This window comes from Python bivittatus, unplaced genomic scaffold (assembly GCF_059951505.1).
Source record: "Python bivittatus isolate LINGU-HERP-01145 unplaced genomic scaffold, Pbiv_v1 ctg000610_np1212, whole genome shotgun sequence".
Lineage (NCBI taxonomy): Eukaryota > Metazoa > Chordata > Lepidosauria > Squamata > Pythonidae > Python > Python bivittatus.
This window is the reverse complement of record NW_028277088.1, coordinates 39,976,513-40,002,108: the sequence shown is the minus strand read 5'-3', so window position 1 is coordinate 40,002,108 and position 25,596 is coordinate 39,976,513. Positions and strand designations below refer to the sequence as shown.

The 25,596-nt window shown below is 37.3% G+C and overlaps 1 protein-coding gene across 4 annotated transcripts in view; it reads right to left on the bottom strand.

Moving 5' to 3' along the window:
• Positions 1-25,596, bottom strand: part of RBMS3 (RNA binding motif single stranded interacting protein 3) — a 609,805-nt gene that overhangs the window by 45,947 nt on the left and 538,262 nt on the right. For all 4 annotated transcript variants that reach the window (XM_088150839.1, XM_088150837.1, XM_088150836.1 and 1 more), the window contains one exon: positions 22,882-22,932. In XM_088150839.1, coding sequence (XP_088006965.1) covers positions 22,882-22,932 — 51 coding nt within the window. The remainder of the gene's footprint in view (positions 1-22,881; positions 22,933-25,596) is intronic.

Genomic DNA, 25,596 nt, shown 5'->3' with positions numbered 1-25,596 from the left:
CTGTGAACCCACACCTGGAATTATCCAGACCTTTACATACAAGAATAAACAAGACCTTGGGATATCATCTCCACAGAGGCTATATATATATCCCTACTGTCACAAAGAAGAGCAGGCCCAATGCCCCAAATTAAATGCAGTGCTCCCTCTACAACTTAGCATTAGATCACTGATACTCTCAGGCCTTACTGCTGGGTAACCCCACTTTAAAGGATTATTGTCCCCTATATCACCACAAAACTTTCTAGAAGTGACCACTAGTTCAGTCCAGCAACAGTAGTAGCATCTAAGTCCTGAGAACATACTATTTTATTTAATTCTTTAACTAGAATCTTCCTCAATCACTGCTGCCGTAAAAACATTATGGTATACGAGAACTTTATTGTTCTAAGCTGCTTGGAAGACTGAATGGATTCAGTAGCATTCAAATCTAATAATAAATAAATACATAAATAAAGCAAAGAATTAGCAAGTAGTCCCTTGTAGGATTGCCTTTACTGATTTATGACTTCAGGCTATGTTTCCTATATTTATGGACAATAGGTATAAAATCCAGTTTTTTAAATTAATTTATTGAATTCAATTTCAAGGCCGCCTGACTCCTTGGTGACTCTGGGTTGCTTACTATTAAAAGTAATGAACATATATCAAAAAAGAATACAGCCCAGCCCAGTTAATCCGCAGTGTTGCATCTTTTGTAAAACAGTAAGTCCTTGGTGCCCTTTGTTAAACAAACTGTGAAAAAAATTCCTATCACATTTCAACAACATGAACAATATTGTGACCTCAAATGAGTTTGAATGTTTCCTGTTATCATATAATGTAAACTCAGTATTAAAAAAAAATGGTTTAGTAGCCAAAAAGATTAGAACCAGATGTGTTCTAGAATTGTAATATAGTGTATAATAATCTGTTTTAAGTTACTTGTTATGGCATTTTTCTCATCAAGAAATATGTGGTGATGCTGATGTAGTGTCTGCATTTGCTTGTCTCTCTTTCTTCCTTATCATTTTTCCCTTTTCACTTGTATTACACTGTAAGAACTTGTGCACGAACTGTGTTGCATTAATATCTTTATATTTCAATTTCAAGAAACCTTTAATAATAATTATTGTGAAACTTCAATGATACAAGCAATAAACCATACTCCCAATGGTTACAATACAGCAGTGCACACTTCCCTTCCCATATTGAGACTATGAAAACAAACATTCACGTAGTAATAGAGGTCTCCTATGTGGCCAGGAAGACTTTTTGATTAATCATAGCTTGCTATGTTATTAAATCAGGAAATATGATTTTGGTTATTTGCAATAAGCCAGCATATATGGTTTGAAGTTTGTTTGAAACTGAATACAGCTAATTATTATGGCAGTTCTTTGAACTGAATTTTCCAGAATATGGTGAATAAAAACTGGAAGATTATTTGTTCCTACTTATATTGTACACGTTGCATTGGTTATCAGTATGTTTCTAGGCTGAATTTAAATTTAAACTGCTGAGCATCAACAGTTTAAAGTTGTCTTAATACCCTGAATAATTTACATCCAGCTGCTTGAAGGTTATGCCACCCAAACCATCTTTAAAATTGACATAGGATGATCTACTTGTTGAGACTTAGGAAAAATAATAATAATGATCATGATCATGATTGAACAAGGGATAAGCCTCCATGGTAGTTGTCCCTTGTTTGTGGAACTCTGTTCCAATAATGCCTATCAGGTCTTGTAATTATTGGTCAGTTTATCTTTGTCTATACTTAAACCAGGATTCTGCTGGGTCTGCTTTGTACTTAGTGTTATTCAGTCCTAACTGTTCGTTGTTGATTTCTACTGGTATCACAGAGTTTTTACAATTTGTGTATTTCTCTATGTTGCCTTAAAAGAGACAGTATTAAAAGAGTGGTTTATAAACCTTTTGAATAAATAAATGTAATTTCCTTGAAATAATTATTCAATATACTTTGCAAGGAAATGCTCAGTTTGTGACAAAAGCAAAGAACATACATTTTCATCATCTTGATGCTCAGATGTAGGCTTTAATTAGCATAATGAATAACAAGAAAAACAGGTTAATGTCCATTAATTTGCTACTCTGACAAATAATGAAAAACATTCCCAAGGCAGCAAGATTAACTTCTGCTAAGCAACTCCTTATGCAGCTGAAAATATAACTTTTTAATATATTTCTGGCCATAGACATAAAAGCATACCATTCCACAGATTTGACACAGCAAAACCTTGCTTTTCAGAAGAGCAGATCTTAGCATTAAACTTATTTAATTCAATGTAAAAACAAATGGAGGTCTAAGGACCACGTATTCAGGGTAGCAGGTGGAATATTTACTGGAGATTTACTAACTCAGAAGTATTATGACTTAATAAGAAATACAGTTGGCAGTTTAAAGTTCTTTCTGGAAAAGAGAAGAGGAGCTAGTCATGCTACCCTTTAGTATTAGGATCGTGGATCTGATTAGATCTCTGGAACCCTCTTGAAGTGTACTGTAGTAAGAAAGGTGTTGGACCTGGATTTAACTTCCCATCTGTCTGTGAAACCCATAAGTGTCTCTGGGTCAATCATTGTATCTCAGCTCAGTCAACCTCATAAGGCTGCTATTGTTCAGTGAGTTCCTTATATGTTCTTTCTTGAACTTCCAAAGAAAAAAGCAAGAAAGAAATCTAATCATATCTGAAATAAAATAACTGAGAAGATCCCTTAACATGCCTATAGGATTCTACTATTATAGTGCATTACTGAATACTTTCAAACTGGGATCTCATACTCATCATCATCATGCCAACATTGTTACAAGCAGAACTGATGTGTCAGAAATAACGTAATTTGGGTGGGGAACCACTAATTGGCATTAGATTACCTTGATATATAAACAGTTCCTTGATCTTACTGCTTGGTGTTTATTGAATAATTACTGAAGTATATGCCAGTTAAAATTGAATGTTATGATTATACCTGAGGTTTACAAAATAGAAAATAACGTACAAGATAATGTATATTATGCTGAACCTCAATCTTCTGGTGCATTGTAAATTAAACCCCATGTTCAACTTACCTGATTTTAAATCTTCTTTTGATCTAGCCTACAATGCCATAGTCCGTTCTTACTCGTGCTAATTTTAAAAAAACTGCATTTTTAATAAATTATTTCTAATCAATAGAGGCATATATTTTTTGGTGTAATTAATAAATGGGTTACAAATTTAAGGTTACTTTTTTAAATGCATGAAAAGCTTTGTTTTGGGGACATATGTAGTGACAGAAGCTGCCTAGTGTTTTTACTATTGGCCTTTACTGTGGGACGCCAGGATCAAAACCCCATTCATCCCCACAGTTTGCAGGGATACTTTGACAAGTCAGTCCATCCGTGTGTGATTGTACTGACTTAAAAAGAAAAGCCTTTAATGAAACCCTGACACAACAAGTAAATAGGTCTGTCCACAGTGTTTAAGTGAGGTGCGAAAAAAATCCAGCGGCTTGACTATTAGCACATTTCTTTATATCACCTGGGGAAACCTCATATAATCTCCATGTATATTGAATAAAACTTGCTCTTAACAATACTGACAAAACACACCCCATAGTACTGATAGGTTTGAACACTTTCTTTTTTCTTTTTACACTATTCTAAGATGGGACCAGTGCTTACTTCTTGGGAACGTGAAATACAATTATAAGGTAATTCTCACAGTAAAGATTAGCTTCGTTTTTCTTATTTTTAAATGTCAAAAGTTCTCAAGATTATTCATGTAACACTAAATTATAGTTTAACATTACATATGATTGAGGTTGTTATCTGTCTCTGACAATAATTGAGGTCTTTGCTATTTAATATAAGCATCCCCCAAAAATAGCCTCTAATTCTGGGTTTCATTTGTGTGTCCATGTGTGCGCGGAGTGGGGTGGAATATTGGGTTTAAAATTTCCTGAATACAAATTATAATTCTGAATCCTGAAATATTAAATTTTATTTAATAAAAATGTATTTCTGAAAAGACAATGCAATTGTTTTCATCTTCAAATTGATACTCTATACAAGCAAATCTCCTCTCTTTTCTATTTCTGCCCTGAAAAAAAAAATCTGCTACAAATTGCTGAAAACGTTTTGTTACTTTACTGGCAGCAATTGTGTAATCTGATCCATAATTATGCACATGATAAATCCAGTATGAATATTCACTTTATTACTGGATGAATGCGTTCAATTACATTACTAAACTCCAAAATAACCAGAATGTTTTCAGAGTATGGGAACATAGCCTAATCATGGTTTTAAAGCCATGGTATATAAAGATTTTGAACTTTATCATTTAGGAATATTGCCAGCTATAAAAATCTCATCCCGCCTCTCATCTGTTTAGAAAAGTTATAATTTTTCTAGATATAATATATCTAAGTTTAGTTGACCTGAAGTTTCTTTTACATGTTTTATGTTTTTAGACTGTGACGTCTCAATACTGGATCTCTAGCACACCATCAATTCCATCTATATATAGTTCTTCATAATGGAGAATGGTTTATGGATAAATAAAAATACAAACAGTTATCCAGTCCAATCAGCAGCATGCTATACATATAATTCACTGTTTTTAAAAAGTAGAAGAATGAGCTATCTACTCCCACCTTAGCATCCATGACAACTCATTATTCACACTGTAATAAGGGCACCATCTCTGGAAACCATTGTAGTCATTCCTTAAGAAAAGTGTTTTATTCTCCAAAGATTTTAAAGGGCAGAGGGGTACATACCAAAACAGTACAGTGTACATGAGCCCAAGCCATTTAGGACTTTATAAATTAATGTGAGGATCTTAAAAGTAAGTTCCAAAATGAATACAGCTAGTATAGATTACAGAAAATAGATGTAATAGAACTTCAGTCTTGGATACTGCTCAATAACTGAGCATGGCAGATGAAGCCTTCAAACCCATTCAACGCTGGCTCCATGTGAAACACATTACAACACTTCAAACACAAAGCTACTAAGGCATGGACAATTAGAGACAACTACCCTGATTCATGAAGGGTCATTACTGTTGCAAGCCACCTGGGGAAAACTGGTTTTGAAAGGTGGCATACATTTTTTTAACCTGAAGTACCATAATGGAATGGAATTAAATTGAAAAGCCAACTAGTGCTCAGAATAGACACTTATTCATCACAACATCTGGTCTTTCACCAAAAAAGTTGTATCTAGGAATATTCTCAATCTAGACTGAATTTAGGAGAGCCAGTTGGTGCATGGTTAAGGCATCAGGAGAGAAACCAGGAGACTGTGAATTCTAGTACCACCTTAGGCACAAAGCTAGCTGGGTGACCTTGGGCCAGTCATTCCCACTCAGCCCTTGGACAGAAGCAATGGCAAACCACTTCTGAAAAACCTTGCCAAGAAAACTACTCCAAGCAGTCACCAGGAGCCAACATTGACTCAAAGGCACAAACAAACAAAAGATTGGATTTATTTTCAGAAAGTGCTCAACCCATCCAAACCTTTTGGGGCTCATAAATATCCAGTAATAATGCCTCTGTATTGTCAGGATTCTGTCTCAATTTATTGCCCTTCACCAGCCTATTACTGCCTTCAGTTACAGATTCAGTTCTTGTACTATCTCATCCAATATAAATGAAATGGAAATACTGTTTAAGATACTGTTTATTAAAACAAATTGATCCAAATTTCTGAATGACATTCACCAATAACTTCATATATTAACATGGAGATCTGTATGTAGGCATATGTAGAACTAAGAGAGTCATGTCGGCTCAGACATTGCCTAGATTAACAAGGTCCATGTCAGAAGATGGGGAACCAGGACAAACCATACATGGATGCGACAAGAGGACCTGGAATTGATGGAATGCTACTACAACAGTATACCTAATGAGAGGGGATATATGAAATGTTGAGGGAACTATGGATGGACAGAAGACCTACATCCACACTAACTGAGAAACAGCTAGTTACAGAGCACAGAAGCTGTTATGAGGCATAAGATTATGGATAAACTATGGATAAACCCTTGAGACCGATTACCAAGGCTCAGTGGAGAAGTACCATCGGATAGTATGCTAGAAGATGCCAACAGACCCCTCACAACAATCCCTACTACTACCATAACTCAAACCAATGAAATGGTATATACTACAGCCGCTGTAATCCTGGATTGCTTGGCTACATGATCAAGAAAAACAGTGGTACATAACCCCCCTGGAAAATGAGGTTGGAGGCTAAGATCAAGGCAACTCAGAGAGAAGTTAGTCAGCTGGTGAAACTACAGAAGGGTGTGGAGATTAAGGATAAGACTCGGCTACTGAAGAAATACATGAGCCTGACTCCATCTGAAACCCTAGAGACTGCTAAACAAAGGCTCACAGCACTGGCTGCCAGGCTAAGGAGATACAGTAGAGAAGCAGAGGCCAAGAAGATAAATGCCCTGTTCTCCAAAGAACCATCAAGGTGTACTCCCAACTGCAGTGCAACAACATAGTAACAGCAGAGCCACCAACAGCAGAAACTGTACAGTACTGGAAGAACATATGGGAGAAAGAGAAGACACATAACACCAGTGCAAAGTGGCTGCAGGACCTGAAAGCAGACCACAGCAATCTCCCAGAACAGGAACCAGTCACCATCACAGTAGCAGACATCCAACAGCAGGTCAAGAATGTGAAGAGCTGGACAGCACATGATCTACACCTACTGGCTAAAGAAACTAACAGCACTACATGAATGCCAAGCAGCACAGATGAACCAGCTGCTAACAGCAGGCTCCTGCCAGACTGGCTAACACAAGAAAGGACAGTGCTGATCATGAAAGACCCCCACAAGGGAGCAGCACTGGCCAACTACCAGCCAATAACCTGCCTCCCTACAACATGGAAAGTCCTATCAGGCATCATAGCCACCGAGCTACAGGAGCATATGGGCCAGTACATGAACATAGCTCAGAAGGACATTGGGAACAACACCAGAGGCTCAAAACACCAGTTGCTCATAGATAGAGTAGTCGCACAAGACTCAAGGTCTAGACAGACCAACCTGATCACACCATGGATTGACTACAGGAAAGCCTACGACTCAATGGCACACACATGGATCTGTGAATGCCTGGCACTATAAAAGTCAACAGGACACTAAGGACCTTCCTCCAGAACTCAATGGGACTGTGGAAGACAACACTGGAGGTCAACTTAAGACAGCTCGCTCAAATGGCCATCAAGTGTGGCATATACCAAGGTGATGCACTGTCCCTGCTGTTCTGCATAGACTTGAACCCCCTCAGCTAGATAATCACAAGGATTGGATACAGGTACAAGTTCAAGAGTAGAACTACCATCAGCCACCTCATTTACATGCATGACATCAAGCTGTATGCTAAGAGTGAACGAGACATCAACTTACTGATCCACCCAAACGGATCTCCAGTGAGGACACTGGGATGTCATTCGTACTGGAGAAGTGTGGCTGGATGGTAGTAAAGAGAGGGAAGATAAGACTGATGGGATGGAACTACCAATGGGCCACATAGCAGACACAGAGACCAACTACAAGTACCTTGGTATCCCACAATCACATGGGAACCACAATGAGAAAGCAAGGAAGACAGGAATATCCAAGTACCACCAAATAATAAGACAGATCCTGAAGAGCCAGGTCAATGGGAAGAACAAGACCCATGCCATCAACATGTACACCCTGGCAGTCATCAGATACGCTGCCGGTATAGTGAGCTGGCCAAAGGAGGTCATGGAGGCTGCTGATGTGAAGACCCGGAAGCTCCTCACAATGTACAGAGGTTTCCACCCCAAGTCTAAAACCCAGAGACTGTACACCAGCCATAAAGAGGGGGGGAAGGGTCTGGTGAGTGTCAAAGCCACTGTCCTGGATGAAACCCAGAGCATCCAGGAGTACATCAATAAGATGGCATCCAAAGATGAGCTGCTGAGAGAATGCCGCAGCAGCAGACATGGAAGGAAGTTCAAGCAGAAGACGTGCCATGGCAAGACAAGCCCCTGCATGGGATGTACCATCAACAGATAGCTGAGGTGGCTAACTTTGGGAAAACCTACCAGTGGCTGGAAAGGGCTGGAGTAAAAGACAGCACTGATCATAGCAGCATAAGAACAGGCACTAAGCACCAGATCCATAGAAACAGGAGTCTACCGCACTAGACAGGACCCAAGGTGCAGATTGTGCAGATAGGCCTCAGACACAGTCCAACACACAGTGGCAGGGTGTAAGATGCAGGCAGAAAAAGCATATACTGAATGGCACAACCAAGTAGTTAGCATTGTGTACAGGAACATCTGCACAGTGTCTGGGCTAGACCCTTCCAAGTCCAGATGGGAGACTGCACAGAAGGTTGTGGAAAATAACAGGGCTAAGATCCTGTGGCACTTCCTGATCCAGATGGCAGGTAGGTACTGGCCAATCAACTAGACATTGTGGTCTAGACAAGGAACAGAAGACAGTGGTGGTGATAGATGTAACAGTGCCAAGTGACAACATCAGGAAGAAGGAGTATGAGAAGCTGGAGAAGTACCAGTGCCTGAAGGAAGAATTAGAGAGGATATGGAAAGTAAAGGCCAAAGTGATCCCAGTGGTGGTAGGAGCACTTGGGGCTGTGACTCCTGAGCTGGGAGAGTGGCTCCAACAGATCCCAAGAACAACATCAGAGCTTTCTGTCCAGAAGAGTGCAGTGCTAGGAACAGCTAAGATACTGCACAGAGCTCTCAAATGCCCAGGCCTCTGGTATAGGACTTTAGATTGAGGAAGACACATTCCCCTCTCCCTCCCTCCCTCCCTGTATGTATGCATGTATGTATGTAGGCAAAGCCCTGCCCTTAGCAGGATTATATTCCAGACTTTGTAGATAGCCAGCCTGTTCAGGTTAAGTGGGGAAAAGTATTGATGTCTGGTATCAACAGCAAAAATGATGAAAAGTGCATGACAGTCTCACAATGCTTTCATGCCTGCATCATGATGTAAGAGGCAACTACATAAGTCATGTAGTTTGTATTGAAACTCGCATTTCATCATTTGCCCCCCTCATGCCCCTCCAGCAGACACCTGTGTTGTTAAGTTCTACTCTGACTCCTCGGAGTTAGAAGCTGAAGGGCCTGATCCATCAAGTTGTCAGTTTCAGGAGCCAGCAGGCAACAAGAAAGAGCAGGCATGGGCAGACTCAGGTAACAAGGGGTCAGATCCTGGCAGGGTGCCTTGCCACAATGCATGCCGGCAGTTTCAGAGAACAGAGCAAATCTGCTCACCTCCTTGAGAAGCAAGCACAATAACACCCTTAGCTTAGCCATGCTTGAAGCTGGGGCTACTTAGGATCACCTACCAGGACCTGGTTCTCCATTGAAAACAATTCTCCAGTGTTGGACCTCTGTTCCTATATCACTACCTTGCAACTATATTTACTTTACAACTAAGACCAGCATGTAGAATTCTCTGGCATTTGATTCCTGGTCTGACATGGACTCATCTGCCACCACCTCGTCCCATTCTTCTGAAACTGGGCTCCATTGGCTGCCTGCCTTCTGGCCTAGCCTCTTGCCTCTTATGGCCACAACTCTGGACTGTATTCTGTGCCACTGGTGCAGAACTCACTTTCCCTGTGCCTTTTCCAATGGAGCCCCTGCCCTATGAAACATCCTTCCCCTTGAGATCTGGCAGGCCTGTGAGGGTTGTTTGTTTTTCAAGGACTGGACATACCACAGCGTACCAGTTTGTATACAATGTTTTATTACAGACACACCTTTCCCAACATTAGGCTTTTGCTCTCCATACCTCTAAACTTTGCAAGGTGATGTCACCATGTAAATATGTCTTTAATACTCAGTCCTTTAACACTTAGTCCAAACAAAAGTCTCAAAGTTTGTAAAGTGGCATAAAACCTTTGCCTTCTTTCCTAAGTTCTTACACTAGTGAGATGAGGTGCTGCCTCCGTGTGGTTGCTCCTTTTCTGCTTGCTGTTGAGCTCCTAGCAAAGCTCCAAGCTCCAGGCAGGAATCCCACCAGGATATGCTGCTCACTGTAGCCTGTGGTCCTGGCAGTTGACTCATAGTCCTCTTGCCTGCCTGTAATAGCTGCCAATCTCCAGATGTTGCCTCTGCTTCCATCTGTATGCTGTTTGCTTATCTCCTTTTCTCTTACACACACACATCCTGTGTCTAAGGCAGTGTTGTCCAAACTTGGCCACTTTAAGATGAGTGGACTTCAACTCCCAGAATTCTGGGAGTTGAAGTCCACTCATCTTAAAGTGGCCAAGTTTGGACAACACTGGTCTAAGGTAAGGGTCTGAGTGGGGTGTGGCTGCCTCTGGACGTCAGCACATCCTTGAAAATGCCAGGTGCGGTTCAATTATTACAGGCAGCTGGAATGCCAGCATAGATGCTTGTGAGCGAAGTTGAGGGTGAATGAATGAATGTATGAGGGAAGTGGGGTGGGAAGTGTTTCTTCCTGCTGCTTTTCCCTAGCGCAGACAGCAATCCCAGCTTCATTCCCTCACAAGGCCCCTACTCTTTTTAACCTTCTGGAAAGCAGTGAAGAGCTGGCTTTCCCCCCAAGCATTGGAACAGGGTGAGGTTGGAGTTGGAGGAGAGTATTGATTGTGGAGCCAGGTTTTTCTCTTACTGTTTCTATTGTTTCTTGTTTTTACTTTTTGTCTGATATTGTTTTGTCCTCTGTTTGTAAGCTGCCCAGAGTTCTGGTTTTAAGATGGGTGGCCATATACATATTTTAAATAAATAAAATAAATACATTTTTCCTGGAACATGTGTGCATCTGAGCAGCTGGACATTCTACCTGCCTTTGCATTTGCTTGAAGTGCAAACTAAACATTAAACAATTTGCAACTTGCTCCAGTGTGTTCACTCAACCTAAAATAGAACATGTGTCTTAACTCTAATTGTATTGAAAATACTGGGACTGAAGCAGCTTGTGAATAATGTAACTTCTGTTGATTCCTTTTTAATAGAAATTGAAATGTATAATTGTGATTTATGCATGAAAATATTTCCCATGTTTTGTATGTACCTATTGTGTTTCTAGTCACAAAACTATATTATATCAATTCATTTCTAAGCAGAAGTGTGGCCAGTGAATTTTTGTTTATTTGTACGTTAAATTTCTAGGGTTCGTCACTCATCAACCATTCTGGACAGCCTATAAGGATTAAAAAACAAATAATAAATATTACAAACTATACAGTAAGTATGCATCCACCACTCTACTGTGGGAAGCACCCTTGCTTATCTGTGCTTTATCTTTTCAGTGGTGTCATTTACTAGATTGTATCCACTGGTGCCTTTCAGCTGATGGCACGCCATCTATCCAAAATATCTACAGTATTTTGGTGGATAAAAGGATCTTTCTGAGCAGATTTAGGTGAAATATGAGGAAGGGGCATTGAAAAGTCCAGTTTTGTAAGATGAATTGCTCTTACAATACTTTTACTACTGCTAAAATATTATGCCCCAAGAGCTACTATAGGGATGATGGGTACTGTACGTGCAGTACAGAAATTCATTTAAATTGTTCAGTATAAAACCTAAGCAGACTCATGTTAGGAGATAACTACTGCAATTGCTATTCTCTGCTGATTTTCAAAGGTGGTAAGATACACCTTTTTTTAATCACTGAGAAGTTTATTTCGATCAGAAATGCCTTATGCTGATGAGAGGTGATAGAATTATTTACAGTGAGAATTGTCCTGCTGACTGTGCTCATTAATCAAGATTACCAAAGTAAAAGGGTATTTGTTTATTTAAAAGTCTGTTTAACTGCTGAGTAGTTATCTCCACAGTCGCCCGCTGACTAGTGGTCCCTGGAGAGTTCTGCCTCTCATTTCAAAGGAATGCAAATTTAAGAAAGCAATAGATCCATATGCAAAATAGTTTTATGTTGCTTTACGTTGCAGAGTTAACTGAAGACATCAAATGAAAAGTTTTCCTTGATGAAATGTTATTCTCCCTTCAAAACCAGCTATTCTTCTCCAACTAACAGCTGCTTTGATGTGAAATTTCCTTTGACTCGCTGAAAAAATAAGTAATATTTTCCAGAATTACACATATATTACTTGAGGAGTCTATCAATCAATTAACGTATTCTAGTTTCTACTATAGGTTCTACCTTGCCTAGATCCAAGCTACTAAATTTATCCTTGACTGGCCAAAAAGCTTACAGAATTTTGTCTAGACTATATCTCCAATGAGTATGAATGAACTAATGTCTTTCATTGTCCAATTCACACTCAAGATGACTAAATCCTGACTATAGTCTACAGTCATGATATGAAAAGCTTTCATGTACCACAGCAGATGGAAGGAATTTGGTGCCCTCCTGATATTTTTAACCAAACATCTTGGCTTCTGTATATGTCTGAGCATACATATTTTACAGAGATATATTACATATGTAGTAGGGTGAATTATTTAATCTATTTTCTATTCATGTTATTTTTATATTTTATTTACTCATGTCTTTTCTCTCCAATTGTCTCTTTCATCTGTGATAATTTACGTCTGTATTTAAATAAAAAATTAACTACATATTTCAAAATGTATTCTCTCTAAAAATATACCTATCTAAATGCTCCCCATTTCTCCAAAATAGCTGGAGAATGTTTGCAATATTTAGAAAGTACAACTGTAAAAGCTTTGGGAGGTAGAAATTAAGGTCCATTTCTTTCTGAATTCACAGAATCACTATATATAGATTCTGCACCAATCTGCAGACTACAGGGACAAATTCCCTAAAAGTTTTAGCAACGAACATTATAAAGAAGTGAAATAGGGCAATATAAAGGTTTTTTTCTATTGCAGCAGCATGGGCAACTCAACTCTTACAGAAAAAGCCCAGATTAATTTCATATGTTACTAAGAAGGGTCTGAGAAGAATATGGACAGTCTTCTATTTTCAATAATAGTACTATAAAGAAGAGATATAGATTAGATCTGTCAGGTTTCACCCAGACTGTTACTCAAGCTCAAACATTAGTAGGCAGAGATTTGATGACACAGCTCTTTGATAAGCTAGTTTTATTACAGATACCAGAACAGCCATAATTGGAGCAGAAAACCAGCAACTGTTAAGTATAAGCACTCTGTCTGTCTGTCTGTCTGTCTGTCTGTCTGTCTGTCTGTCTATCTATCTATCTATCTATCTATCTATCTATCTATCTATCTATCTATCATTATGTATCTCCACTGATTCAAATCTTAAATCTCTTTTTCCCACCAGTGCACCCCAGGAGACTGAGAGGGGCAGTTAGCACCTATGCACAGTTATTGTAGTGATTCCGACGAGTCTCAGTGTCTTTGAATCTGATCTGGGTCCTTCTAGCCTTCTCAAGAATAAGGATGTACAACCTGAAGTTCTGGATAGATAACCTGAAGATCCCTGAGGCCACCAAAGTGGTCACCAAACTTTAAAATGTGGTCACCCTTTTTAATGGGACTAGGAAAAGAATTGAATATAATGTTTATTAAATAATTTCAGATGTAGATTGGTCTTGGTCCTAGCTCAACACAGATTAGGATGAATAGGATTCAACAACCACTCTAAACACATTAAAGAACCCCAATGTCATAATTAGAATCTATAATTAAAAGTTTCTCAGGTCTATCTATATACAGTGACCCATGTGGACTGCAAATGCTTAAAAATGCAGGAAATATTGCTTCCTTTATAGATCCTGACACATGAAAAGTGATGAAGTACCCTGCTGTCTTGAGTAGCAATCTCTTTGAACCTTTTTATGACTACAGATACTAAAATTAATTTTCATTGGAAGCAACTTTGCAGGAAAGTAGATTATATGTATTTTTTCTCAGAGTTGTCTGAATATTTTAGCTATATCATTTCTTATATAAAACCAGAAGAAAAACTGTTTCTTGGCTGTAGAATTATTTTTCCCAGTTTTACTTTGTTTCTGAACAAAAGTTGTTTTTAAACAAATAGCAAAAACCAGTGCAATCAGAAAAAAACTGCATCACTTCTTTCTTTGTTCCCAAATAAGGATTCTATTTTGTATATTTAAATTATGAACTATTTTTCTATTTCAAGGATAGTTTGAAAGTATTTTTATCCACTTAGCCACTCAGATACTGCAGATATATTTTCAGAAGTATAATATTAGTATCAGCAAATATTGCTGATGATACAGAAATACATGAAATATGTATTTCAGCTTTGGCTTATTTATTTAAGTTTGCCCTCAAAGCCATCCAAAAGAGGCCAAAAAAAAAAAAAAGGGACCCACTATACAAATGACACCTTTGTCATAATACAAAAAGAACAGCTAGAAAGCACAACTTAATTAATTGCACATTTGATGGAGTCAAATTTATAAAAAAAGAAAGCAACAGACTACTCTTTCTAGACATTCTCAGCAGCAGAAATGGCAACAGCACATAACTTCAGTCAGGAACAATGAAACCTTACAACAAAAATGCCAGAGAATTATTAAGAACATGGCAATCCAGCCAAGCAGCAATCAGTAAATACACAGATTAAAATAACCCTATCTACAGACCTATCAAAAGATATAACCAAAGCCCCAACCTCAGCTCAACATATAGCATTCCCCCATTACCCAGCAATCAACCAACACCTAGATTAACTAGATCCATCTCCTTATCAACCTAGCAACCAAAAACCAACTGCAATAATCACAGGAAGGAACAACACCCTCCCCAAAAGCCATCTCATCCCATAATTATCACCACACAAGAAGCAACTAACACAGAGATAAGACAGAACCACCATCTTATCTAGTGAATAATCTACCAACCACAAGGGTTCAATCTTGTAAAACACCATCCACCCACAGGACCTTCCTATCTAAGTGCACACAAAGCATGCAAACTAGTAAGATATATAATTCTGATAATCAGCAAACTTCACTCCACCAAAGCTTGTGCACTAATGTTTCCTAATAGAACAATGAAATGTTAAAACATCTGTAACAAACAAACAAACAAACCAAACTCAGAGAACTCCAACTATGCAACATATACATTAACTTGAAAAGCATGGATCCAAAGATTGGAAGTTGTTTGCTCTTACCAGAAAAGAGAAATGGAGACACCTGAATTAATTTCAAGGTCACCGTGAATGAGGCAGAAGGCCCCACAATAATACAAAAATACTTTTTGGTATCCATTTTCTCTGCTGTAGAAAAAACACTAAGATTTATTACAAAAGCATACATTTATTCCCTAAGATTCCTTCTGTTACTTAAAACTTATTTTGAAACAAAGGAAACAAACTTCTTAAATTTTCCACAATTAGAGTTGAGACTGAGGTAGCTTTACAAAGTTACAGAACTATTTACAGGCAGTAACATCTGACAGCAGCAGTGTTGAAGGTCAGTTTTATTGCACTCCTTAAGGTTTATTTTTATTATTATTATTTTGCCCTTAAGGAGAGGTTTGATAAGTATCTTTAGGGGCCAATAATAAACTAGCAGAACTACTCTCAAAATGTTACTGTCAGAGCTTTGGGAAGATAAACAGATGATCCTAGTGACATTTGTGCTGTATTAATCCCCCCCCCCTTTTAAAAAGCGAAAAGCAAACAGAAAAAGTCTCATCTGTTCCTTGATAGGTTCAGATTTTAAAAAACCAAAAATTAATAATCTCTTAAAACTGAGATCCTCAGTTTTAGGATCTCTTCTGAGTAGTTGTGTTCAGCAGAAGCAGTTATTGGTTTTACTGTATTGAGAATCAAATGCTACCTGATTTGCTCCACCCCTTTAAACTGCACTCCCAATTTGGCTTGACGTTTGCACAATCTTAATATTATGCTCAAACCCAGTAAGTCAAAGAGACTGACTGGAATCTGGCAGGATGCCTAGTTAGAAAAAAGGACCCTAGTTTGAAGAAAAGTGGGGTGTCTTCAATAGCTCCTTTCATGGCTCCTTAGGTATAGCAATTCTAGTAGCAATGGGGAAGAAGCAACTGGCTTTACTGATCAGTTGGATCATGACAAAGAAGTGGTAAACCAATACTCAACATCTGAACTGGTCTGACTGTCCAGCTTCAGGAGAACTGTGGCTTCAGGAAGCCAAGAGGTACACTGAGCAGACCTAGCCAAAAAGCATTGGCAAAGTAATTACTGATAGGGACCCCATATCTTCCTTCCCACAGAACTGTTGGAAGATTTGTCTAATACTGACCTTCATGTTCAGAACTCTGGCACAAGCTACAAAGGAAAGGTTATTTTCTCCTTCCCCCCTTTGCCTTTATCTCCCTCTCTTCAACATAGAAACATTCTCTCTTTTATTTTCCATTCCCAAGAGAAATGGTGCCTGGGCGAAAAGTGCTCCCCCTTAACACACGGGTCTGTGTATGTGTTGGGTATGAATGCTAACATTCTGTAATTTCTCTCTGTCTCTTGGCCATGGCAGAAAATCTCCAACATTCTGGTTTTCTTTGTCGTGATCAGAAGAGAAAAATTCTGTTCCATCCCTCTCCTTCTATAGCTGAACACTGAACACCCATTTCCCCTACCATTCTCTGCATTCTCTTCTGCTTTGTCTTTTTTCACATTGAATTGAATGTGCTACTCTCTGACTCCTTGTGTGTATCACATCAAATTCAGTGTATTAAGCTCAATAAGAGACAGACAAGGAGTTAAGAGAGTAGCACATCCAATGTATTAAATTCTCCACAGATTGTTAACTACTTTGTATTTGATTTCTTATTTGTATGCTGGCCTCAAATATTCCCCGTAAATTGTTAACTGCTTTTTATTTGGCTGCCAATATACTATTGATCTTATATATAATTTAATAATTAGACTTTCACTTTTGTAATTCTGAAACACAGAAGCCTGCTTAATAACCTATAATGTTAAGGTTCCAACAGAACTGGCACTGTGGGAGATCCCATTCTGTAATAGGAGCATCTCTTCAGTTCTTTAGATCTCATTTAATTGGCATAGTCTTCCCCCCCCCGCCCATTTTCATTTTTTTGTTATGATGGCCCATAACATCATGAGCCAGTCTTCAGAGAGCGCTGGAGGTTTTGCTGATTCATATTCCCAGTGGTAAAATGTATTGCCCCAACCAAATTTAAGGTTATAGCTGCTGCTGGACTTGCTGTTTTTTGTTATCTAAACAATTTCAAGCATCCGCTGATTAACATGCTTTCAAATATGGTAACCATGTCACCATTGCACACTCTTACTCACTATGTTTTACAAAATACATCCCTTTTCTGTGAAAGTTTTTTTAACTTTCTTCTGGTTAACAAAATCATATTTTAAATTCTTAAAATATATCTGAAATATTCCAGCCACATCCGTGGTACAGTTTAGCTTTTACAGACTACACTGTATTGCAGAGAGTATTCAGTAACTGTCAAAAAACCTCTGAATAACTGATCTGTAATAACCAACATACAACTACTTTTGACTGATCTGTTTCAGGCAATCTCGCTTCCCTTTTCTGTTTAGCATGTTCGTTTATCCTAAGACATATACTGTTTTATCTGCAAGTAGCAAAAGAAAGAGAACTAGGCTTCTAACCCAACAGCCCCCAAACAAAATACCTTGGAGACACTTATGATTCATACAGTCATTTCAGATGAAGCAAAATCTCTAGATTTAACTGTACTGAATAGTTCCTTCTGTATGTGAACATATTTTCAAGGCACATTCAGCCACTGAAGCACCCAGACCGAAGTGAATTTCTATTGCACTTTGTTGAGAACAGCTGGTATTAAAGCACCATTAGCAAGAAATAACCCTTTTTGTTCATGTCTAATTGTTCAGTTTTTAAAGATATTCTTCTAGGACTTCACTGCTTTATTAAAGGTACTCTAGAAGATTTTTGAGTAGCTAGATTTTGCTGTTGTCAGAATGCCACAAACCAAATTGTGATTATGCAGCATCTTTGATTTGTTCACTTCACTAAATAGAAACTACTTCAAATATATAACTTCTTTGATTTTGCAAAGAAAATGGAAATTGTTAGCCTGCTGAATATTTCACTCAGCATCATCAGAAAATGTTCACATTAAACTGTTGCCTTCATAGGCATATATTTTGGTTCCGTTTGTAACAGATGTTTTGTATCACATACTTTTATGAGCTAATTTATCTGCAAGGAATTGCCCTCACTGGCTGAGGTGCATCCAGCTGTGAAAATAGCTCAAGTGCCATTTGTAGACATTTTCATTCCATTCTTCTGATCTCATAGGAACTCACTGACCACATCCAAGTTGAAAATAACGAGATAAAGAGAGAGGGACAATTGAGAACATCCACTTCTTAAAAAGAAAAATTCCAGTGTGGGAGTAATGTTTCTTCAAGCAAGAAGCATTTCTGAATGGAATGCAACCAGTACCAAAGAAAGATATTCTAATCTCCTAGAGTTGGTGCTTTTGAGACAAATAAGTACTGAATTGTGCTCCCATGATGATGCTAAGAACATTTGGTTAATTTGATGTCCACACAACCATTCAATCAATCATCACTCCTCACTAAAAAGTAATGACTCCCATTTCAAGATATATAAGCCACGATACAAGTTCAATTCACTCTGTGAGCACTTTGCTACACTTTAATATATTTCTGAGATAGAAATAAAATCCATTTGAATTGTTCTCTAGTGATTCTATAATCCAATCTGTTAATAGCTGTGCAACCACGTTAAAATGTATTAGTACATAAAAACAATATTCTATCTCTATGAAGGAGAGTCATGTTTTGTTTGTTTTTAAATGACCAAATGAAAATCTAATGGTAATGAAGATCAGACTGCTCAGAGATATTTTTAATGTCAATTGGGATTACTCCATCACAGATCTAAATTGTTCTATTTAGCTATTACCTTGTTACCTTGCTTGTAGAAGCAGAATAAAAAGGAATCATGTATTCTGAATTTTGAAAAAAGGTGAATAAATCCTTTCCCTTGTACCTCTATTACCATATGATGTTCTTAATAAAAGGGATACAGTAAATTGCTCAATAACATTCACTGTGCGTAACAGTGGAATCAGCGCGACAATTGTTAGATCTCAGTATACTAACTGAGCACTCTTGAAATATTAAAACAGCAGCCAACTTTTGAATCTATAATAATTACTTGTAAAAAGAGCAAATAGCATGAAGGTGCTATGCTATCAGTACAATCCTAAGCTCACTGTTGCCTATAAATTGTAATAATCAGCATATATGCAATCGTTTATGGCCAGGAATCACAGGTTATGACTCCTTATTTCTTGCCAGGAGCTGCCAAAGCTCTCTAAACACTTTCTTCTAACTGTTGTTGCACTTCCACCCATTTCTGTGCCTTGTATTCTGGTGCCTGAATTAATTTGCAGATCACACTCTACTGCATTTATCATACAATTTACCAAATAGTTTTTCTGAGACTCTGAAGATTCCATTGCAATATTTAGAAGCACTCTAGATAGCTTGTAAATAACTGCCTTCTACATATTCTGTCAAATATTTTCTGCTATGATTAGTAGCAGCTCCCTGTTGTTTTCAGTTGGTATCTTTCCTATCATCTGCTACCCAACTTGAAAATGTCAGGGACCGAGTTGAAGAGCTTCTGCATTCCAAGTTTGTTCCCAGGTCTATAGAATTTTCCATTTGCACAATCAAAACTCTTTGAAAACTGTAAACCCCTAAAATCCATCTTGAAATATTGCTGCTTCATATTAATCAGGAATTAGTATTATAGTAGAAATTTCTAATATGTATTGTAATATGGGGATATACTCCATGTTTGGCAGAATGTGAATGATTTGCTGGTTTCTCATCCTTAAGAAATACTTATACTTGATTTCCACAGAGTTACTGGTTGGGTTTATTAATAAGGAACAACATGACATTTGAAATAAGCTAGGGGCTGGGGAAGATACTTTGCAAAATCACAAGGCAGCATGTGATGATGTCAACAAATATAACTGAATGTTGTGCAAGCAATGCGTTTAGCAAAATCGCAGACTGATATATACAGGAAGATTTAAGCATAGTGACCAGCAAGAACTATTTATCAGTAAATATTACTTTATATTAATCTAGAAAATGATTTCAATATTCATTTACTATATTGGAAATTCATAAATATTAAATGGTTATATACCATTTGCAAAATATGAAAAATTTAACAAAGAAAGGCATAGGGAACACTATGAAATCTCAGTTTGAGACACTGATCCTATAAATGCCTGGTCAATTATAATCTTGATTCTCAGGCCTATCAAAGTGGCAGCTCATGATTTTCTGCCTCAGAAACACTTGGAGATTTAATTATTCCATTCTTTAGCTTTTTTGTTTTAGCAAGCTCATTTTCAAATGGTGAAAAAAGCCAGTTTTTTGTAGAAACAAGTTGACAGGAAAACTCTTTTTTATGACACATTTTCTATTTGCTTTCTTATGTAGGTGAACCTATCATATTTCATTTGGGACAGTAAATACAGCTGTCCACATATCCAAAGTCTTTGATCAAGTGCAAAGAGGCACTTTTAATTTAATTTACAATATTTAACATGAATAACAAATAACAGTGATAATTTTTTGTGAGCAGATATGAAGAAATTAAAAATATTTCAGAAACCTGATCCAAGGAATTATTAACTAAAACAGGAAAACAGCTAATATAAAACTAAAAAGAGCAACATTTTAAAATGAGAAATCTGAATCCTTTAATTTTTATATTTGTAACAAATGAAAATTGGTGTCCAAGGTTGCCTTTTGATGATAGGTATTACCTGTGGGCTGACTTTAGAATCTGAGTTTCTGAAGCTACAGGTTCAAAAATCTGGTAATTATGATTTAGCATATTGTTTTAGTCTGGCTAAGAGACTGTCTTAGTGATTTGTGTACATTCTAGAAAAAAAAGTACCAGCTGTATAAAACAATAGCTAAAAGTATAGTTCTTGTAGCTAAACATTCAGTTACTCTTACAAACAAAATAATGTTTTACTACTGTTCAAATATTAAACACAGACTCTGAAATGCCTTTTGGTGGCAGGGACTATGCCTAATATTTGGGAGGCTGGTCTGAAAATCACAGTGGATGGAATAAGAAGACTGCTCTCCAACCCCTTCACCAGCATCAGGATTTTTTTCAGGGTTGTATGAGAATTTGCTTTCTTTCATTTTTTTAAACTAAAGGAATTAAAGGCTACCTGGGGTTTTTCACCATATTCATGTTTTCCACCTCAAAATGGCAGGAAACAATAAAGTGTTATCAATTTTTGAAAATTAGGGTGAAAGGGCTCTGGAGTTGACAAAACAGGGCACAAAACCTTTGGGATTTCAGGCTGCTCTCCCCTATTCAAAAGAATACAGACCTTATACCATTTGTTGTATAAAACTTTAAATCTTGAAAAGCTGACTGCTTTGTCTTGTGTAATCTTTTGAACATGAAAAGCAACCTTTATAGATTTATGACCCTTAACTTTTTCTTACTGGGAAAAAGAATATTCAACATGAACTGACCTTAATTATTGCAATTTAGTATTTTATTCCAACTATTCAGAATTTAAATAAGATATGAACCGGTAGCATTTGAAAGCATGTTTAATTTTTTCAATTAAAAGTATATGGAAGCTTAAAATATTTTTATATATGGAATGAACCAAAACTGCAGTATCACATTTTACAGTTAACTAAATTTGAATGGAACATTTATGCCACATTCTAACCAAATCATTAGATCGGGAAAGGATAAAAACAGCAGCTCTGATTTCCTTTGGTGAATATTTCATCAGTTCAATGAAGTGTTTCTCCACTGTTTGTATGTCAACTATAAAGGCTCTATTCATTCTTTTTTAAAAAAAACATAAACAAGAGTAGCAGCAGATGTACTTGTCCTGGCAATTGAGAATTCACAGGAGTGTAATTGTCTTGTTCTTCCTAATGTAATAATTCATAAAGTATGCAATATGTACTTTACTCTGTAATTCCCTTGCCATCATCAAAGAAGAACACAATCTCCTCCCAAACAGCATACCTACCAACATCATCTTTCAGTACAAATGGTATTGAATTTAAGGAGGTTCCCTAAGGACGTTTCCAGAATGAAGATATCTTCAACACACCTGACACATAGAATTAATTCAGGATTGTCCTTATCCCCTTCTTAGTGCAAAAAGGAAACAGGATTGCTCCAAGGATTACAAGGGGTCATTGCCAAAAAAAAAAAAAGCCCTCACCTAAGTTTAAACAGAATATATATTCTATTTCATGAAATTCTACAGCCACAGCCTTGCAAAAACCTGCTTTTCAAACTTAGTGAATGTAGTCTTACAGTTGTTAACCACACACTTATGCAGGGAAGTTCTCTTTACCATTTTGGACATGATACAGAAGACCAAGCTATCCCTGAACATATGGACTGTGCTCTTCCATGAGATCCTCTGGATAGTGAGCAATATAACACACAGACACACCCGCATATATGCATGAAACTCCCCAAGATCTTCAGTAGATCTTTATCATTACTTGCTACCTGACTCTTAACCTGAAATTCCAGGAATTAAAGTGAAAGCATTATATCCCAAAATTGTGCTCTAGCACTGAGCTCTTACCCCCTAGCCCAGGGCAGTTGTCACGGGATTCTTAGTCATCCATAAGGGCTCTGAATTCCTACAAACATGACATGTTAACTCTATTGCTTTTGGCAATTCATGCACTTTTAAGAGCAATGCATGAGAGCAACGAGCATAAGAATGATCCACAGAGAAATCCAGCTAATTATTCTACTAATATTTTAGTGTTTTATAGTTGAGATCACTTGAATAAACTGTCAGTTTAACAAATCTGCTTCAGCCAGAGCAATGGAGAGAGTCTGATTAATCCCTAATAAAAGAAGTACGGTATTGTGCATGCTCACTTACTGTTGGTTGCATAACATATGATGGATGGGGCATCCATGAAGTACTCTGAACCTGTGTATCAAAAAGAATGGACTATTAGCAAAACAGCAAGAAAAAGAAAAAAAAATACCCAGAAATAGTCTTGCTTTGAAGAAAAAGTAACTTAGAATGAAAACTTGGTGTTCCACTTTGGAAAATTTCATAATTTTACATGTTTATATCTGAGTTGGGAGTAATATTTTGGAGATTTTCTCAAGAAATTTGGGTCTGAATCTTAGTTGCAGGATATCATCAAGGACTTGGACAGGATTGATACTGCAGCTTGGATGCCACCTGAACATTATACAGCAGCAACACTGAACATCACACTGACCTGAACAAATCATCTTGCAATCAGGAACAAATGCAGGGCTGATGTACATAGTAATCCATCGAGAAATATAATGAAGATTAAATTGTGCACAGGCTAATAACAATCAGTGCCACATATTGTGACTAATATAAAGAAAGTAATATATATGCCTGCAGGACCCAAATAATGTTAATGACAAGTTCATATTGAGAGGATTGGCATATTTATGATCTAGGGATTTCAGACACCCTATATTCATAATTCTATATTTCTTTCTTTATAAAAGATACATATGTCAAGAAGCATACTGGAAGGAACTCTTTGCCAGTGCTCTGAGAAAATTTAGTTGGCTTTAATAAAGCATAATGCTATGAAGGAAGCCAACAGACAATTAATGTTCAGACTATATTTAAAAAGTATTAAATGAGTTTTCATGATCAGTTAACGCAGAGATTGATGATTATCTCATATTTTACAATAAGTAGCAGGCTCATGAGCAAGAAATATACAAATCCTATGTTGACAAGTAAACTTCAAATTAAAAACAATTCAAAACTGGAGAAACATATTTCCTAATAATCCTGAACTTGGAATATTCTGTATCATATTATGTCACAATTTCCCCATCAAGAATAATCTCACTTTAGCAGATTATGAGATCTTGTTTACTAATGCTACTTTGCCTTCAGACAGCAAAGGAGGAAACATCTGGCTTAATCAAGCTCAGAAAGACCAATAAATAGTCAAATCAGGCAGTTATAGGCCTTGACTATCTAATGTAACATAAATATATAATAGGGCATACATCCAAAGCCACTGGTTGTTTTTAATTCTTTCTGTATTTATTGCTCACTTTACAGAGGATCAGCTATAAGACAAATATCTAACAGAACAAGAAAGACCTGAGGAATTATGTCAAGCATGTTCCAACAACTTGTGGGATATATAGCAGAGTATTGTGTGGTAACTTCTATATTATATTGTTCAAGATATTTCCAAATAGCCCCAATTTCATGCTCTTGTACCTCTTGTTTGGAAGTCACTTTTATAATCATCTCAACTTTTGCTGGCTGAGAAAGGCAAACATGACTTGATCACCGTTAATTAGTGTCCCCTCCAGTTGACCAACCGGGAAGCATCACTCCTCTTTAAAACCCCACTGAAAGCTACGAAGATGAAACAAGAATTTGGCATCCAGGAAGTTGGCAGAAGGGATAAAAGGAGGCAGTAGCAGTAGAAAGGGAACCATTCTGCTGAAGCTGAAGAGCAGTCCCTGCTGCTAAGCCTCTGGCTATAAGCTGCACTATGGGGAAAAAAATGTGATGATGGAGGGGAGTTAGGAAGAGACATGTCAGTGACAACGTTACTTCCATATGGAAGGATACAGATGCATTTGCCCAGCACTGCTGCAGTTCCTGCCTGACCTTCCCTACCAGCAACTGGGTCCTCTTCCACCTATTCACTTTGCTTATCTCCTTTTGTCCCCATCCCCTGCCAGTGGATGTGCAATGAGGTAAAGCAACCTACAAATTGAAATGCTGTATAATCAAGACATCAATGCACGTTGAACTAACTTAATAAAAATCAGAGCCATAAAAAAAAAAATCCTTGAAATGTGTCGGCGTCATGTGAAAGGATAGGTCAGAGCTGTTTCTGAAGCAGTGCAAAGTTCCTGAGAGGCGGTGCTTTCACGCTAAGTAAAAGCCAAGCTACACATGGCTGCATTGCAAGATCTTCATTTAAGTGTTCACCTTGCTCACCTTTCCCCTCTCTACATTCTTAATAAATGTTAAAGGTTTCCCTTATATTCGTAAAGGAGAACAGCATCTTAATAATTCAAAGAAAACAGGGAAACTTGGGGTTGTGGGGATCAATACTTTTGTTATAAGGCCTATGATAAAGATATTTGGTTTTCTTTAATTTACATAAAGATTCTTATACCATAATGATCTTAGGAATACATTTTGGAAGAATTTTAGCTGCCATCTTGTCCTTTCTGTTTGTAAGTGCTGATGTACAATGTTTAGAGTCAGGGTTAGCTATTGTTTAGTGCCTACTGCTATGAATTCTCTGTATTTATGTCTAGTAAGATGATTATATTTTCAGACACTGATATGTGGAGATTCTGGAACAAATGGCAAATACTTCTCAGTGGAATTCAAACCCTGCTGAGATACAGAATCTTCTTTAAAACTTTCTTTTCATATTTTAGGCTACTGGCAACTTTTTCTCTCTCTGGATTTTCATGTCTTCAAATACTTACCTTAACCATCATTTAAATATTTGCTGGCTAAATAATTATTTTCATGAAACACTTATAAAACTTTTTAAATCAGATATCACAGATCTAATCATTATCATGTTTCAAGATTCTTTTTCTTATT